Source organism: Jaculus jaculus, chromosome 1 (assembly GCF_020740685.1).
Source record: "Jaculus jaculus isolate mJacJac1 chromosome 1, mJacJac1.mat.Y.cur, whole genome shotgun sequence".
In the NCBI taxonomy this organism is placed as follows: domain Eukaryota; kingdom Metazoa; phylum Chordata; class Mammalia; order Rodentia; family Dipodidae; genus Jaculus; species Jaculus jaculus.
In genome coordinates this window covers 147,444,503-147,462,367 of record NC_059102.1, presented here as the reverse complement: position 1 = coordinate 147,462,367, position 17,865 = coordinate 147,444,503, and the positions used below count along the sequence as shown (strand labels likewise).

Genomic DNA, 17,865 nt, shown 5'->3' with positions numbered 1-17,865 from the left:
CCCTGCTCCATTCTTGCTTTACTCCCCATGGCACAGTTGAAGAGGAGGGAGGAGCCAGGCTGAGACAGAAAGACCTGCTAGGCTATTTCCAGGGAGGCTCAGGGCAACCCTGAAGGCAGTAGCAAGTGGTGGGGAAAGCTGCCAAGATGTTGGACCCCGTGGAGGCAGGGCAGGAGGCTGACTCCATCATGTGGTCAGAGATGGCTCTGGGAATCAGTGGGAACTGCCCAGAAAGACCCCACAATATAACACCACCATGTTGTGGCCTGCTTGCCCTGAGGTCGGATCTCCAGTCTTGTAGGCCCAGAAATGTCATGGTCCCAAACATGTACCCTCAGAGAAGTGACCCTCCCAGTCCATTTAGAGAAAGAGAGTTGGAGCCTGATATGGAGTTGAGCTTTGACTTGACCCAGTTCTCCTAAGAAGGGGAGGGGCGCCCAAGGGCTGTGCACTGAGCAGGCCAGAGAGGCCCGGACAGTGTTTGGTGGGCTGTGGGCCATGGTTGTTTCATCAGCACTTCCCTTTTGATGCCTTTGTAGCATGTCCTGCAGTCACACCTCCAGGCATACTGTCCTTCTGAACCAAGAACACACTAATATTCCCTTTGAACCCGGAGGTGTAGAACTTGGGCTCTGGAGGGAAGATAGCTGCACAGAATGCCGGCCTGACCCATTGGAATCTCAGGCCTGCTCCCAACCTTTGAGCTTTCCTTGTTTATAAAATGGACATAAAATGGCTAATATAAAATGGCTAGTTCCTCTTAGGGTTATGTTTGCAACAGAGGAGCTGACAGGTAGTCCACAGTGCCTGGCAGAGGAACAGGCAGAGTGTCTGTGCCCTCTGCTCCCGGGACACGTGGCCTGGTCCTTGCAGCTGGCCACAGCATGGTGCATCCCAGGCCTCTTCCCGACCAGCACATCCCCACAGACTTTGGCTCAGAGATGCAGGTGCGCACGTGCTGGCCTGGCCCCTTTCCCTCTTGCTGTGCAGTCTGAGGAAGTCCTTCCTGTCCCCAGCTCCTGCTCTGCATCTGTGACCGAGGCCAGGACCCCACTGTAGTCATGACTATGGCAGAAGCATCAGCTAGGCATGGGCATTCCTGCAGGCCAGGGATCAGCTCCCTGTCCCAGCTGCCATTTCCTGGCCCTTTACCTGGGTGCGTCCCTGCCCTCCTGTGGTAGTAATGTGCCAAGGGTCTGACATCATGAACTACACGCATTCTGGACGTCATGGTCACGGTCAGTGGTGTTGGTGTTGGGGCTGCTTTGTACCCTTATGGGACCAGGTCGTACCCATTCCCAGGCCTGACCTTGTGGTGGCCGCTTGCCGACAAAAGCCAGTTGAAAACGGACAGCAGGACGAGGCCAATGGCTTGCTGGGTTAGAAGACTGGGTCACTCCCCACCGCCCCCCGTCCCCCTTCCGCCTCACTTTTCCTCCTTCCAGAATGCTGATACAACAGTAACAGTGCTCAGGGAGGCCTCCTGGGAGCCTGAGTCTGCTCCTATGGGGATCTACATAGGCAGGCTCCAAGACCTCGCTTTCTGGGGTCTGGGCACTCTCTTGCTGCCATGACAACTCCTAGCTGAGGCGAGTTTAGACTGCAGTGCTTGGGGACTACTCATGGCTGACTGTGTCCTGCCCCGTAACCTAACACTCATGATGCCCACCCAGAGCTGTGGCAGCACAGAGGATCTGTTGCTTGGTCCTTTCATTGTCTTCTCAGGTGGGGCTCATGGTCTAATGAGCTGAACCACGCCTTGGGCTTGAGTCCTGGGTTCTAACCTCAGCCCCTTCCCTGAACCCTGGTCTCTGCTTTTATAAAATGGGAAAGGGCACTTGGCCACTATGGACCCAAGTCACCTGAGGTTTGAGATGGGATCTTACATATTCTGTCGGTTCCATTCCAACCAAGGGCCAGAATGTTTGCAAGCTGCTCCTGCCTGCCACAGGGCTCTGGATGAGCCACCCTCTAGGTCCCCATAGTCTCAGGTTGGCTTCCCACCCGGTGTTCATCACCATCTCCTGTGGTGTGTGTAAGATGTTAGCTGCTGCTGTTCTCCTAACCCATGGCTAGCTCACTGAGCCGAGCTGGGAGTTGGGACCCTGTCTGAGGGATGGTGTGTAGGTTTGGTCTGGTGGACCCTTAGTGCCTGGAGCTGCAGGATGCTGGTAAGGGGCCAGTTGGGTCCTGGAATGACCTCTCATGATTCAGTGGCCCTGGGAAGCAGCGTGGGCGCCAGCACAGTAAGGTGCCTGAAGGTTTACAGTGAGCTGATCCTTTTTCACGCACAGGGTAGTCCTGACTCAGGCTCGTACCCTTTACAGTTCTTGCCATGTCTGCCTCGGCCCTTGCCAGACCTCCAGGAGCAGCCAGAGGTGGCCCAAAGGGCCGGAGGGAGGGAAGCCTTGTTTATAGCTCCCACCGGCCATGTGCACAGGAGCTGCCGCCTGGATGTCACATGCATATAAGTGTCATCAGGGGGAGATGGCAGGCCTGGGGCTGGCCATATTGGGCCAGTTACTGCTCTTTGTTCCGCTTGGAGGAACTCCATGCTTACCCTGCTGCACCCCTCCCCTCCCCACCCCCACCCCCGCTCTGTCAGCTGGGGACATACATCCTGCTGGTGTGCCACCCCTGAGAAGGCTGCTCAGGTGACAGACACTCAGCACCCAGGCCGTTTTCTCTCTCCTCCTAAGGGCTCTGGGTTACATGCCCAAGACACAGTGCTAGGGGGGAGGGGGGACCCTGCTCACCAGAGCCCCAGGGGTACCTCTACCCTCACTTCACTGGCCCAGGTATTTCAGAGGCTCAGCTGCCACCTGTGTCCACCAGGGCCCTAGGGACCTTGTGCACGCTAGAGGAGGGGGGGGGAGCCTCCCTGAGGACACAGGCAACCATGTGGCATTCTTCCCCCAAGAGCTCCAACTCTGCCTGGATGCCTGCCCCAGGCATTCGGGCATTTTTGCTACATCAGCTAATTACCAAGCCACTCCCCTCCTCCTCCCCCGCCCCCCCCCAAGACCTCTCCAGCTTGCCAGAGTGTCCGTGGGGGGTCTGGCACTGCCCACATGGGCTTTCTAAGAGAGGGGCCTTGAGCTGCATGGTCCCTACCATTTTTACCCCAGAGTGTCCCGAAGGCAGATGCTGGGCTGCCGGCCACCCAGCTCCAGCCCCTTCCCCCTTGAGAATCTGGCACAAAGGTGCCCAGGCTCAGCACTGTCTGTGGTGTGGTTCACCCCTGCCATGGCCGACTTGTGGAGGGGCTCGAGCAGCTCCCCATCTGTGCAACAGGATGGCGACTCCACAGCGGCAGACATGCGTGGTTCTCCATGCCCGCCCGCGCCGCCACCCCCACCCAGCTGGCAGAAGGGGCCCCTTGGGGGTGGGGGAAGGGCACAGGGATCACATGACACTCGTGAAAGGCCCCAGGCCAGCTGCTGGGCTGCCTGCCGAGGCCCAGGGCTCACTGAGGAGCCACTCGAAGTTTAGACCTGCTTGAGGACGGCCTGCACAGCCTGCCACCACACCCCGTTCCCTGCCCTGCCCGCCCTCGCGCCCCCCCCCCCCCAGCTCCTCCTGTGTGGCTGCATGACCGGGGCTTCCATCTGGCTGGCACTGATAGAACCTTTCAGCAAGTTGGCACTGTGCTAAGTTCCCGGGGAGGTGCAGTCCAGTGCCCTGTGGCCGGGAGTCTCACGTGAGCCCCCTCAATGGTTGAAGTGGCTTCTAGATTGGAGGAGGGGTGCTGACACCATTGGTTTCTAGAGGCAGGTTCCGCCCACTATGGACCAGGCTGCTTGGGGGGTGTGAGTATGCCTTCTCGTTACCCTGTGACTTCCAAGAAACAGGGGTGGCCCACTCCAGAGGAGGTGGATGGTCACAAGCCCAGTGACAGCTAAAACTTTCTCAATGGGCCAAAGCCCAAAGTGGGAGGGCAGCCGAGCCAGAGGAAGTAGACTTCCGGAAGATGCTCCCGCCTCCCAGATCCCCCCCCCCAAGGGTGGGCTTCAGGCACGAGGCCCAAGTTACATACGGCCCGCGGCACGCTGGTTTCCTGGCTCCCCTCCAGGCCTTACAGAAGGTCTGCAGTGGAGCCCAGGCTAAGTCAGCATTTTCACTTGCTCCTACCTGGTCCCACAATGGTCCCCACGGCTAGCATCAGGAATGCAGCTAGACCTGGGTATGTGAGTGATGGCCCTGGGCCAGGCTCATACCTGCCAGCCCCTCTCCGAACTCTGAGAGGTTTTTACCCCAGTGCTCAGGCATATCCCTTCCCTAGTTTAGATGGCAGAGGTAGGAAGCCTCTGTCTTACTTTCTGCCCTGGGGTCTAAGAAATAGCCAGATGACCTGCCCCCTCCCATCCCACCCAAGGTCTCGTGATGTGAGAGCTCTCTGGAACACCCCAGCACTGCCTCTATTCACATCCTTCCCACTCACATGGGAAATCCACTGTTGCCCAAGAGGGCTCAAGAGCATGAATGAGCAGAGAGGGAAGGAAGTGGCCTCAGGCGTGGCTGTTACAGACACCCTCCACCTGCCCAGACCCATGCCGCTGACTCCACGGCTGTGGCAGGAGGATCTGCCCACTGCGGTTGGGTTAGCCACGAGCCCCAGGCAGGACAGAGAGAATGAGGGTGAGGGTGGCCTTGGGCCTTGGGTCTGAGAAGCTGCTTTCTCTGGGGGCCAGAGCTGCCCGTGGCTAAGTCAAGGACCTTGGGATCATGACTTCTCCGTATACTAAAGACAGCTTGACCTTGAATCAGTTGTTACTGCCTCAGCCTCCATCCTGCCTATGAAGTGGCTAAGTAAAAGTGCCCGTCCTGGAGGGACGATGGCAGCAGGGAGGCCAGTGCCAGGCAGGAGCAGGTCCTGGGATTCTTGGTAGCCTGAGGGCCATCATATTCACCTCAGGTGAGGCCAGGCTAGGTGGGGAGGGGAGGGTGGGGACAGCCCGGGCTGGAGGTCTGGTAGCCATCCGGCTGCCCGTGCCCCCTTGGGGAGGGAAAGCTGCATCGGGCCAGCACCCTAGCAGGCCCCTGACACCCCAGCCCGGACGCCGGGCACCATCTTTGCAGAGCTCCACGCAGGAGATTGGTGAGGAACTGATCAACGGGGTCATCTACTCCATCTCCCTGCGCAAGGTTCAGCTGCACCAGGGCGCCACGAAGGGGCAGCGCTGGCTGGGGGTGAGTACAGGGAATGTGGGGGAGGGCAATCCTCAGACGCTGTCCAGGTGACCCTGCCTGCAGGGCTCCTTACCAGGGCTTTCCTGTTTGAGGCCCCCCCCCCCCCAGTGAGGATTCTGGGCCCGTGCTTCCACTCCTAGCCTCGAGTCTAGCCCACACCTGGCCACATGCAGAGACCAACTGTGTGCCTGAAATGAGAGGAGGCACCATTCGGCTTGCGTTTCTCATTTGCTATCAGGCCCCGCGTGCCTATACACTTTTCTGGGTTTAACCCCTGTCCCCTGTGCCAGTCCTGCTTCACCCCCCTCCAGCCTTTCATATCATCTCATCTCGCTCAGTAAGTCTGCCCTTTACCTCCGAAGGGAGGGGGTTCAGACCGTTCCGTACACTTACTGTCTCATAGAACACATCACCCAGGCCCCTTGAAGTAAGCTGGGCCTGACCCAGCCGCATAATGTTCCCGAAGGGAGGCAGATTCCCACATCCGTTGAGCTTCACTGCTGTGGGTCCATGGCGCGATTCCTTTTCTGTGGACCGTTGTGGCACGCTGAGAGAATGCCCTATGTCCCCACCCCAGCGTGAGCCTCTCCAGCCATCTGAGGCAGGGCTCTTCGGCTGGGACTCCCTCGGGGTATGAGATACAAGTTGGGCCTCAGCTAACCAACCGATCTGAAGATGTCCACACCTCAAGTTCTACCTTTAATGCTGGGATCCTTTTTGTACCAGAAGCACTCATGTCTTAGCCGTGGCCCACAAGCCTTGGGAGGTGGTCTGAGTTTCCACCTCCAGCCTTCCTGAGACCCTTCCCTCCCCCGTCCAGCAGTATGAGAATGAGTCAGCCTTGAGCCTCTACGAGACATGCAAGGTGCGCACAGTGAAGGCTGGCACGCTAGAGAAGCTGGTGGAGCACCTGGTGCCCGCCTTCCAGGGCAGTGATCTTTCTTACGTCACCGTCTTCCTGTGCACCTATAGAGCCTTCACCACCACCCAGCAGGTGCTGGACCTACTGTTTAAAAGGTGAGCACCACCTCTAGGCTCTGAGACTCCTACCCCCTCTCCCCCATGCCGCCTGAGCCTCAGGAATGCCCTGTGCCTCTTAAGTCCCCCGTGTGGTGGCTGTCACCTCTCGTAGACTGTTGTCCACACCAAGTGGGATGAACCATGGCAGTGCTGCCCCCACAGCGTGCTGCCCAGGCCTGTGGGCAGCTCCCGTGTGACTTTTCCCCGCCCCCGTGGAGTTGTTCGCCTTGTCCTCACTTACCTGAGGCCTCGGGCTAAACAGATCCCCCATTTGTGATCCCATGTGTGGGGAGGGACCCCAGCCTAGATAATAGACAGCAGGGGTAGACAGAGAGGGCCCGGACCCACTGAGGTATCTGCTTGGACTCATTGTACGTAGGTGAAGCGCCTACTGTGTGCGGTAAGGTTCCCAGGCCCTTAGCATAATTCAGTGGAAAGAGCAGGAGACTCGCTGCTTTCCCGGGCTCCATTCCCATTGGGGGTCAGTCAGTAACACCGGACATCATAAGCAGGTACGGTAGATGTGACGCCCTCACGGCCTCCTCTAGATACGGCTGCATCCTGCCCTACTCCAGTGAGGATGGTGGACCGCAGGACCAGCTCAAAGAGTGAGTGGGTCTGGGGTCAAGAGGGAGGGAGTTTGGCTTCCAGGTTGAGGCACTTGGGGGGACTGGAGCTGGAGAGTGCTGAGAGAACCCCGAGTCCCACCCTTTTGGTTCCTAGTCATGGGCAGAGGCCTGAAGCAGCGTCACCTGCAGCAGGACGAAGACGGAGTTGGGGGTGGAAGTGTTGAGCACCTGGGGGGCAGAGGGGAGGCTGGGGGCTCAGAGTCAACTTCTCTGAGGGTTCAGGCACATCATGTACTTGCTGTTAGGTTTCCAGCCTAACATTACCTCCCTTCCCAGCTGGCAGGGCCCTGATGGGGCAGGCTGCGTCCATGCATGGCTCACAGAGCATGAGGTCACAGCAGCACCATGACCCCAGGATGCCAGGCAGGAGGACAGACGCTCCCAGAGTTTAGTAAAATCCCAGTAAGGAAGTCACCTGGAGACAGGCAGGCATGGAGGTTCCCCAGAAGAAAAGGAGAGCCATCACACCCTTGAGCGAGGTCACCCCCTCCAGTGGAGATTCTCCACCGCCCCTGCCTAGTAACTTGGTGCTCAGGGCCTAGACAGCTGAAGGGGGCTGGGGGGAGTAGGCTGGGGTGGATGATGGTGAAGGTGGGAGAACAAGAGGCCATGACCCTGACTCTGTTGCTTGTCTGCTTGCCCCTCCCCTCCCCTACCCCCAGTGCCATCTCTTCCATCTTGGGAACTTGGCTGGACCAGTACTCGGAGGATTTCTGCCAACCTCCGGACTTTCCCTGTCTCAAGCAGCTGGTGGCTTACGTGCAGCTCAACATGCCTGGCTCCGACCTGGAGCGCCGAGCTCACCTTCTCCTGGCTCAGCTGGAGGACATGGAGCCCAGCGAGTCTGAGCTGGAGGGTGGGGAGCCTGGGGCAGGTACGTAGAGCGCATAAGGAGGGTTCACCCTGGGGCCCCGCCAGAAAGAGGCTCCTAGGCTTCCACTGGGCCAAAAGGAAGGCCAAGCCTAGGCTCTAGCAGGTGGTGCATGGTGGTCTGGAAGATGTTCTGTTGTGGGATTAGAAGCTAGGGCCACTCTGGCAGGTCGTCTCTCTTCAAAAAGGTTCCAGAAAGGCAGCCATGTTGGGCATCGTCTCTCCTACAGGTCTGTCACCAGCTCCGGTGCTAGCTCTAAACCCAGCTCCAGAGCTAGAGCCAGCTCTAGCCCCGGCTCTGGAGCCCAACCCGGTGGCAGCACCAGCATCATGTCCAGAGCTAAAGCCAGCACCAGCTTCCGAGCAAGAGCCAGCTCCAGTGCCACCGCCGGAGCCCGCGCCATCCCCAGCGCCCGCTCCAGAGCTGGAGCCGGCCCTCTCGCAGACTCTAGAGCTCGAGCCGGCCGCGGTACCCGCTCCGGAGCCGGAGCCTCCCTGGCCCTCACCAGAGGTCGCGGAGAATGGGCTGAATGCCGAGAAGCCTCACGTCCTGCTCTTCCCCCCTGACCTGGTAGCAGAGCAGTTCACGCTGATGGACGCGGTGAGTGGCTTGGTGGGGTGGGGACAGCCTTCTTGCCAGCCTCCGCTTTCCAGACCTGCCGTTTCATGCTCTACATGGAAAGGATGTGTCACTCTTAACCCCAAAGCCCCAATTTCCTCTGTCTGTGGAGATGTCTCACACACACACACACACACACACACACACAATCAAAATTCAAAGATTTGGGACAGATAGAAAGCATGGAAAAACCTGACCTGTGGGGGAAGGCACTCACCAAGATATCCCAAGACACACAAGTCATCCCAAGCCTTCAGCATCCATGGCATACCCACCTTGTACTGGAGGCCATGACAGATAGAGGGCATGCCCGTGTAACAGATGTATGAGCTGGTAGATGTGTGCTGGGGAAGTGGGCAGAAGGTACCACCTAGGACGGGCAGGCCTGAGCTACTCGGTGGTACTAGCACTGACATGAGGCAGGCCATGTCATGTGCTGGGTGTCCTCGGTGACCAAGTGGAGGAGAGGGTTCAAGCCATCTCCTTAGCTTTCCAAGCTCCAGCCCTTTCCCACAGTCTGCAGGGTCCTGGGGGCTGTGGATGGAACAGGACCCAGTGACACTGAGCACCCCTCCCTTAGGAGCTATTCAAGAAGGTGGTACCCTACCACTGCCTGGGCTCCATCTGGTCCCAGCGGGACAAGAAGGGCAAAGAACACCTGGCACCCACCATTCGCGCCACCGTCGCCCAGTTCAACAACGTGGCCAACTGCGTCATCACTACCTGCCTCGGGGACCGGAGCATGAAGGCCCCAGACAGGGCCCGGGTGGTGGAGCACTGGGTCGAAGTGGCCAGGGTACGCTGCCGCAGGGGACCGGGGACCCCCTTTGCCCTTCTCTTCTCCCTCAGGATGTGTGGTAGGGTCAGAGCTCCTGCCAGTACCCCAGGGCCATACAGCCCGGGTGCCAACAGCCCTCTGAGGCCCTGGGGGGCACATGTTCCTTCCTAACACACCACCCAGTAGGTGGCGCTGATCTCATGTCCCTGGCATGCCCTCTGGGAGAGTCCCAGCACCCATCTCAGGGAGGAGGCACAGCCCCAGGGCCCAGGTGGGAGCAGGTGGGAGGTCCCAACTCAGCTCACAGAGTCCTTGTCCCATCCCCAGGAGTGTCGAGTCCTGAAGAACTTCTCCTCCCTCTATGCCATCCTCTCTGCCCTGCAGAGCAACGCCATCCACCGGCTAAAGAACACCTGGGAAGAGGTCTCCAGGTGGGCCTCTCAGCAGAAGCTGCAGGCGGGGCTGGGGGGTCGAGTGACCCTCGGTGAGCCCCAGCAGCAAAGCCCAAGGGTGGGGCCACTGATGGGCACGCAACACAGTGTGTCTGCCCTGGCTGGAGCCAGGTGGGAGAATTTTGTGTTTTTATGTTGCAGCCACCAAACTGTCCAGCTAAAAGCCACACAGCTATTCTGGGCCAGCATGGGGCCCCCACCCCAGACCCAGTCCCAGGCCATGGAGCACTATTTAAAAACCCCTCGTCCAGGCAGTTTGGAGTGCTGGTACTAAAGAACGTGGGCTTGCACTCACACTGCTCACCCACACCCTTCCCAACTATCGCCTTGTCTCTGTCTTTCCTTCAGAGACAGCTTCCGGATATTCCAGAAACTTTCGGAGATTTTCTCAGACGAGAACAACTACTCCCTGAGTCGAGAGCTGCTCATTAAGGTGGGGGAGGGGACGGGGGAGGTGAAAGCCGGGCGGAGGGAGGAGGGACTGAGTGGAGGGTGGCCTTCAGTCGTCACTGAAAGTATTTTTTAGACATCAACTCTGGACAAAGAAAAGAGGGATCTCCTTGGTCCTTGGGCACTTGAGAAAGTCACTGCTGCTCCCCAGGCCTGTTTTCTTAGCTAGCAAGAGGGGGAATGACAAACCTCGGGTGCTGACCTCATGAGGTCCAGGGAAGAGAAGGAATGTGCCAGAGGTCTGAGCAGGGCTCTGGGCTACAGGGAACAGGTCAGGACTGCACCGATGCAGGACACTCACCCTCCTACCTGCCTATGGCAAGTGTAGGCTGCTCTGTGCTCTGCAAGTGAGAAGCCAGGCCAGTGGCCCTGCGTCTGTCCCTCACCTACCCTCGCTAGAGTAAGGGCTTGATCTGGGCTCGGCACACTCAGCAACAGGCATATTGGCTCAGCCAACCGGGGGACTTTCCAATCAAAAGCTGGGGTACTGGTGGGACAAAGGGAGATCTCACTGACTCCATCTTTAACCCTGGCAGGAGGGAACTTCCAAGTTTGCCACCCTGGAGATGAATCCCAAGAGAGCCCAGAGGCGGCCGAAGGAGATGGTGAGTGACTGCTCGAGGCTAGGGAGGGACCGGGAGACCTGGGGTCAAGAGAGCAGAAGGCTCCCTCTGCTCTTACCTCTCATTGCCCCACTGCCTAAAATGCTCCATCAGAAGAGCCATCTGGCCTGGCGTTAAACCAGCTGGCATCTTGTAGGATGAGCTACAGTTCACCAGGGCCTAGCAGAGCCCTCAAGGGAAAGACCGTATAGTCCTTGGGGATCTGTCTCATGCCATCCTGGGAGGTGATCAGTGACCATTTGAGGCCTTGGGGGTCCAAGGAGGGGACTTGGGAAGTGGTCCTAAGTACTCAGGTTATTCCGATGGGACTGGGTCAGGCTAGGGACGGACCCTAGGCCTTGCTTATCACTCTCCCTATGTCACAGGGTGTCATCCAAGGCACTGTCCCCTACCTGGGCACATTCCTCACTGACCTGGTGATGCTGGACACTGCCATGAAGGACTATCTGTATGTGAGTGAGCCTAGGGCTGGGGGTGGGGGGCAGGACTAGGGGCTGGGCCCTGGAGGGACAAAGCCCCTTGAAGACTCTGAGCTCTAGTTGTCATGAGCACTGTGCCCAGCCTATCTAATCAGAGCTATCTATCCACAGAGCTGAGAGGTGGGTTGGTCAGGCTGGACATTTTGTCCCTGGGATGGTGGCTGTGGACAAGAGAGTGAAGCCTGGTCCTTCATGGTCAGGAAGCATGTGGGCCAAGCATGGCCTTCTTTCTCAAAGCCGCTAGTTCTCCCATTGTCCTCAGAGAGAGCTGGTCATCCTGGCCTGGTTCCCTGGTGCCCCTTTCCTGATTCCTGGAACTAGGTGTGGGTGTGTCCTGTCCCCTAGTGGTCACATATGGTAATGCAGCACAAGGAGGGGAGGGGAGTCCTGTATGGTAAATTAGGAGACTGTTCTGATAGCCATTGGCCTTCTGCCTTCCAGGGGAGACTGATCAACTTTGAGAAGAGGAGGAAGGTGAGCAGCTGTCACTCTCACAGGGTGGGCAGGGGCCCCTGTATGGGCAGGACCCTCAGTTCCATCCCTGTCATGATTTATGGGACATTTGGTAGAGGAGGAGGAGCTGTTCCTTGGGAAGATAGAGCTGGGAATGAGGACCTAGGACAGCTTCCAGGGAGTGACGATTGGCCCAGCTGTGAGAGTGCAGAGGAGCCTGGGTGGGAGTATGGGGAGAGAGGAGCCCCCAAGTCCAGACACGGAGGCCGGCCCCCGCCCCACTTAGCACGTGTGCCCACTGCTGACCTGTCGTTCCCGGCCCAGGAATTCGAAGTGATCGCCCAGATCAAGCTGCTGCAGTCAGCCTGCAACAATTACAGCATCGCTCCCGAGGAGCGCTTCAGAGCCTGGTTCCGGGCCTTGGAGCGGCTCAGCGAGGCCGAGAGGTGAGGGCAGGCAGGCGCAGGCTGGCGGGGGTGCCCCGTCACCGAAGCCTACATCCTCAGTCAGTGTGTGTCACCCTAGTGGTGACTAGGCACCTGGGCCCCAACTTCCGGGAGGTTGCCTTGGCCTGATTCCCGGTAGCCTCACAGCCACCCCTCCCTTAGCTACAACCTGTCCTGTGAGCTGGAGCCGCCGTCCGAGTCAGCCAGCAACACCCTGAAGACCAAGAAGAGCACGGCCATTGTCAAACGCTGGAGCGAGTGAGTGCCGGGGTCCCAGTCACTGCTGACGAGCCCTGTGACTGATACAGTCCACCAAGCCTGGGGTTTCTCCTCCGGGAAGTGGGGCTACCCCTCAGGTGGCCAGGGAGAATGGGGCATCAGCGATGGGCCAGGCACCCAGCATACTGCCTCAAGTGCAGAGAGCAGAGGGGGATGGTGTGTCCTTGGGGAGACCTCTCAAGTAGGTCAACCTCTTCATCCAGCCGCCAGGTCCCCAACACAGAGCTCAGTACCAGTAGCAGTGCCCACTCCAAGTCCTGTGACCAGCTCCGATGTGGCCCCTACCTCAGCAGCGGGGACATTGCAGACGCGCTCAGTGTGCACTCAGCAGGCTCCTCTAGCTCCGACGTGGAGGAGATCACCATGAGCTTTGTCCCAGAGTCCCCAGATGGCCAAGAAAAGAAGGTGACTACCATCCTTCCTTCACCCTTCCCTCCCGGAGCCCACCTTCTCCACTCTACCTCTGTATGGGGGGGGGGGATCGCAGAAGCCCCTGGAGCTGGCTGTCACACCTTAGGGCGCCCTGTAGGATCGTTCTGGGCTTCTGATGTTGCTGTCCCCCACAGTTCTGGGAGTCAGCCTCCCAATCGTCCCCAGAGACCTCCGGCATCAGCTCGGCCTCCAGCAGCACCTCGTCGTCGTCAGCCTCCACGACACCCGTGGCCACCACGCGCACCCATAAGCGCTCCGTCTCAGGGGTGTGCGGCTACAGCTCCTCACTGCCACTGTACAACCAGCAGGTGGGCGACTGCTGCATCATCCGGGTGAGCCTGGACGTGGACAACGGCAACATGTACAAGAGCATCCTGGTGAGCCACGGCAGCCGTGCACAGAACCCCACTGCTGTCCTTGCCCCGCTACGGTTCAGGAAGGGACCGACGGGAGTGCAGAAGGCTCCGGTCCGCCAGCATTTGGAGCCTGACTTGAGATGAGGGAGGGAGGGGGGGGTGGCCTGTCCCCGCCTCAAAAGCAGGAGTGGTCCATGGTCATCTCACACAGCAGTGGAGGCCCAAGGGGAAGGGCGGGGATGAGGGCGATGAGCTTAGAGAACTGTCTGAGGGCCTGATTACACTGTAAGAACTTACGCTTTCTCTCAGAGGACAATGGAGTCCCTGCAGACTAACGCAAGGGTCAGCTGTGACATGGGGCCTCCTTGGAGGGGTGGAAAGCTACTGCCTGAGGTGTGGGGAGGTTGCTCAGGAGAGTGCTGCTGTGGCTCAGGCTGGGAGAGGGGGCTGCAGCCGCCCGTGGCAGTGGAGTTGCTCCATGAGAATGGGTGTGCAAGGGTGGGCTCCTCTCCCCCTGGGTGGCGGTGGGTGGCAACGTCCACTGAGGAGCACTTCGCAGATCTGCCGTCCCCCACGCTGGGTCAGGTGGCCCATTGTGCACCCGTGAGCAAGCCTTAGCCTCCTGCTGGCAGGACTTGGGATAACTGTCATAAGCAGCGGCTGGGTCTGGTCTGTGCTGCCCTCTGTCACGGCCTCCAGCCAGGACCGGCTGTTGCATAGACCCATGGGCCTCAACCAGGTCCTCATTGCTTAGGATGGACTGGATGCTGCCTGTCTTCCAGACTCATTGATGACGTCCTTGAAGGGCAAGAGGGTCCCTGAGGCAGCATAGGAGGAGGCATGACGGGCTGTGTGGGAGCACAGGGCTAGGAGTGGCCGGAAAGCAGGTCACAAGGAGGCCATCGAGGAGAAGGTGGCAAAGGGCCCTTGTCCTGACTCCCTGCCCCCACCCTGGCACAGGTGACCAGCCAGGATAAGGCCCCCGCCGTCATCCGAAAGGCCATGGACAAGCACAACCTGGATGAGGATGAGCCCGAGGACTACGAGCTGGTGCAGGTCATCTCAGAAGATCGCAGTAAGTCGGAGAGCCAGGCGGTCAGGGCCCTGGTGAGACTGAGGTTGGCACCACCCCTCGGCCCCAAGTCCAAGGCCCTCAACTTCAGAAACACAACAGTAGGTCCAGGTGGGTCACTGTACCTACAGCCACCTGCCCCAAGCCTCTGACACAAAGAGCACACGCTGTGGGCAGCCAAGGCCATTTTCTAGAAGCCAAACTAGGAGAAAATCAAGAACAAGCTGCAAGTCCTCTGTGCCTGTTCTTATCCCCCAATAGAGCCTCTGGCCAGCAGGTTAATTCTAGATCACCTGGTGAACCCGCGCCACAAGGTCAGCTGTGCTTGCTGTCTCCACTCTACCGATGAGAAGCTGACCATTCATGAACCATTTGCCTCACAGTCAGCAGGGATTCCCACAACTCCTAGAAGTTATGGTGTGAACCTTAGCTTCTTGAGCCATTTTGGTCATATGGGCAGGACAGACAGGACCCCCACCTTACAAAATGAGGAGATAGGCCCACAGAAGCCAAGGAACTAGAATCAGAGGCATGGTGTCGGCAGGAGTTCATGTTCAGCCCGGTGCTGAGGGGCAGCAAGTTCTAGGCTGAGGAGACTTGTGGAAACAGAAGCCCAGAAGAAGGGCTTACTGAGCCCCCTGCCCCTTTCTGCACCTTGGAGTCTTTGTCCTCCGTAGAGCAACACTCAGGGGAGGTGGTCTGGATTCCAGAAAGCCCGCTTGGCTGGAGGTTTCATCCAGCCACGGCAGCAGTGTGTGTGGGATGGGAAGACCTGTTGTTAGCTCCAGGCCACACTGAGACATGTTAGGTTCCCAGCCCCTTTCCAAGAGGAGCTTCCTCAGTTTCCCTCCCAAGCAGGAGTCATAGGAAGGATCCCTGATGGAACCTGGAGCTCTGAGGGGCTTCAGCTAGGCCTGGCCTGGAGGAGGCTTTCTGGTAGTGGGGGTATCCCTGCCCCTGTGAGCCCCAGTGATTGTCCCTCTACCCTCTTCCACCAGAGCTGAAGATCCCTGAAAATGCCAATGTGTTCTACGCCATGAACTCCGCCGCCAACTATGACTTTGTCCTAAAGAAGCGGACCTTCACCAAGGGGACGAAGGTCAAGCACGGAGCCAGCTCCACCCTCCCTCGCATGAAGCAGAAAGGACTCAAGATTGCCAAGGGCATCTTCTAAGGACGTCTCGCAGGGTCTGGGTCTGGTCGGCCAACGGTGAAGCACTTAGAGACTAGAGTGGCCCAGGCCTCACAGGTTCCTCAGCCTACCTGCCAGCCCAGGCCACCCCCAAATGCCAGTTGCACCCCAAACCTCTCCTGCTGCCGGGATTGACACCTGTCATTGGCAGGCTGACCTGGCCTCCAGGGATCACCCGCCGCCTTAGGTGCCTTCTGCTCTCTGGAACCAGAGGACTAGCTGAGACTTTTGCCAAGGAGTGCTGCCAACCGGGCATGGTGCCCTTGCCTGCCCCTGGGCACTGCCCTCCACATACTTTCCTGATACCTTCCCCGGTGCAGGTCACTGCCACTGGTGGCCTCAGGTGCTCCAGGGCACCCACTCTCCCAGGGGTCTGACCACTGCTGGCATGGGAACTTGATGGGGGTCCCGGTCCGTCCTCCCAATACTCTAGCCACCAAAGATTCCACCATCAGGGCTGACAGAGTGAGGGAGTCTCGTCCACCACGAGCCCCGGCCCTCCCCGGGAGCAGAGAGAAGCCCCCCCATGGACCACTCTTACCCCACGAGTGCACACAGTGCCACTGGTGTCGTCCGTGCCTCTGAAAGCACCATTTCCCACTGCATCCTGGGCTGTAAGAGACGACATGAGATGGGGGCTGGGACAAGGAGGACGGGCAGGACAGGGGGAGGACGGTTGAATATTTGTATAAAAAGCAAAAAAAAAAAAAAATGTTTACTGATTGGGTGGGGTAATATTTATTTGTTGTAAATAGAAAACGCTAGACTTGAATATTATATTAAAATTTTGTTTCTACTATAACGTGGTCCTTGCAGTCTTACTCTTTATTTCGATTGGTAATGAGATACCCATGTTTCACATTGAAATAAGAAGTCCTGGGCTGGGGAGACGGCTCAACAGTTGAGGTACTTGGCCTGCAATGCCTAACAACCCAAGTTTGATTCCCTAGTACCCATGTAAAGCCAGACACACAGTGGCACACGCATCTGGAGTTCATTTTCAGCAGCTGGAGGCCCTGGAGCACCCATTCTCTCTGTCTCTTTATCTCGCTGCTTACAAATAAGTAAAATTTGAAGAAAAAAAATCAAGGCACTGGGGAGACAGCTCAGCGGTTGAAAGCACTTGCTTGCAAAGCCTACTAGTCTGGATTCAGTTCCCCAGTGCCTATGTAAAAACCCAGATCATAAAGTGGCACAAGCATCTGGAGTGTGCCTATACTCACTTTCTCCCCCTCTTCCTCTCACAAAAATAAATACAATAAAATTTTGTTTTAAATTTTTTTGTTGTTATTTTATTTATTTTAGAGCGACAGACAGAGAGAGAAAGAGGCAGAGATAGAGAGAGAATGGGCACACCAGGGCCTCCAGCCACTGCAAACAAACTCTAGACGCGTGCGCCCCCTTGTGCATCTGGCTAACGTGGGTCCTGGGGAACCGAGCCTCGAACTGGGGTCCTTAGGCTTCACAGGCAAGCGCTTAACTGCTAAGCCATCTCTCCAGCCCTAAAATAATTTTTTTTTTTTTTTTTGCCAGGCATGGTGACACATGCCTTTAATCCTGGCACTTGGGGGTCAGAGGAAGGGGGAGCACCATGAGTTCAAGGCCACTCTGAGACTACATAGTAAATTCCAGGTCAGATCCTACCTCAAAAACAAACAAAAAAGTTAAAAGAAATCTTGTAGGATTCTTGTCTTATTTTACACAGACTCTGGAAGAGCCATCCTTCTCAAGTGTGCTGATGAAAACATCCACCTAGCACACAATAGATGTTTTTTGTTTTGGTTTGGTTTTTCGAGGTAGGGTCTCACTCTAGCCCAGGCTGACCAGGAATTCACTATGTAATCTCAGAGTGGCATTAAAGGTGTGCACACCACACCCAGCTAGATGTTTGTTTTGGTGCCATCAACGTGTGCAGTGCTCTGAGATAGCCCTTTGGTTCTGGGACTAGAGGTTGGAGGTACCTTTACAGAATACAGCCTCTAAAAGTTGAGTGCCTTTTGTCTTTTATTTTATTTTTTTGTTGACAACTTCTATAATTGTAAACAATATCCCATGGTAATGCCCTCCCTCCCCCCACTTTCCCCTTTGAAACTCCACTCTCCATCATATCCCCTCCCCCTCTCAATCAGTCTCTCTTTTATTTTAATATCACGATCTTTTCCTCCTATTATGATGGTCTTTTGTTTTTTTTTCTTTAAAATTTTTTTTTTGTTGTTCATTTTTTATTTATTTATTTGAGAGTGACAGACACAGAGAGAAAGACAGAGGGAGAGAGAGAGAATGGGCGCGCCAGGACTTCCAGCCTCTGCAAACGAACTCCAGACGCGTGCGCCCCCTTCTGCATCTGGCTAACGTGGGACCTGGGGAACCGAGCCTCGAACCGGGGTCCTTAGGCTTCACAGGCAAGTGCTTAACCACTAAGCCATCTCTCCAGCCCATGATGGTCTTATGTAGATAGTGTTAGGCACTGTGAGGTCATGGATATCCAGGCCATTTTGTGACTGGAGGACCACATTGTAAGGAGT

At 57.3% G+C, this 17,865-nt stretch overlaps 1 protein-coding gene across 5 annotated transcripts in view; it reads left to right on the top strand.

Annotated features, from left to right (window-relative positions):
- The window catches only part of Ralgds (ral guanine nucleotide dissociation stimulator), a 44,446-nt gene extending 28,304 nt beyond the window's left edge, over positions 1-16,142 (top strand). For 2 of the 5 annotated variants that reach the window (XM_045146048.1, XM_045146045.1), the window contains exons 2-18: positions 5,080-5,190; positions 6,011-6,207; positions 6,720-6,818; positions 7,502-7,713; positions 7,940-8,310; positions 8,909-9,124; positions 9,434-9,537; positions 9,907-9,991; positions 10,545-10,613; positions 10,997-11,083; positions 11,552-11,584; positions 11,888-12,009; positions 12,172-12,267; positions 12,492-12,693; positions 12,855-13,097; positions 14,037-14,151; positions 15,147-16,142. In XM_045146048.1, coding sequence (XP_045001983.1) covers positions 5,080-5,190; positions 6,011-6,207; positions 6,720-6,818; positions 7,502-7,713; positions 7,940-8,310; positions 8,909-9,124; positions 9,434-9,537; positions 9,907-9,991; positions 10,545-10,613; positions 10,997-11,083; positions 11,552-11,584; positions 11,888-12,009; positions 12,172-12,267; positions 12,492-12,693; positions 12,855-13,097; positions 14,037-14,151; positions 15,147-15,322 — 2,538 coding nt within the window. In that variant the 3' untranslated portion in view covers positions 15,323-16,142. The remainder of the gene's footprint in view (positions 1-5,079; positions 5,191-6,010; positions 6,208-6,719; positions 6,819-7,501; positions 7,714-7,939; positions 8,311-8,908; positions 9,125-9,433; positions 9,538-9,906; positions 9,992-10,544; positions 10,614-10,996; positions 11,084-11,551; positions 11,585-11,887; positions 12,010-12,171; positions 12,268-12,491; positions 12,694-12,854; positions 13,098-14,036; positions 14,152-15,146) is intronic. The other 3 variants (XM_045146049.1, XM_045146039.1, XM_045146036.1) reach the window with 3 other exon arrangements.
- The last annotated feature ends 1,723 nt before the right edge of the window (positions 16,143-17,865 follow it).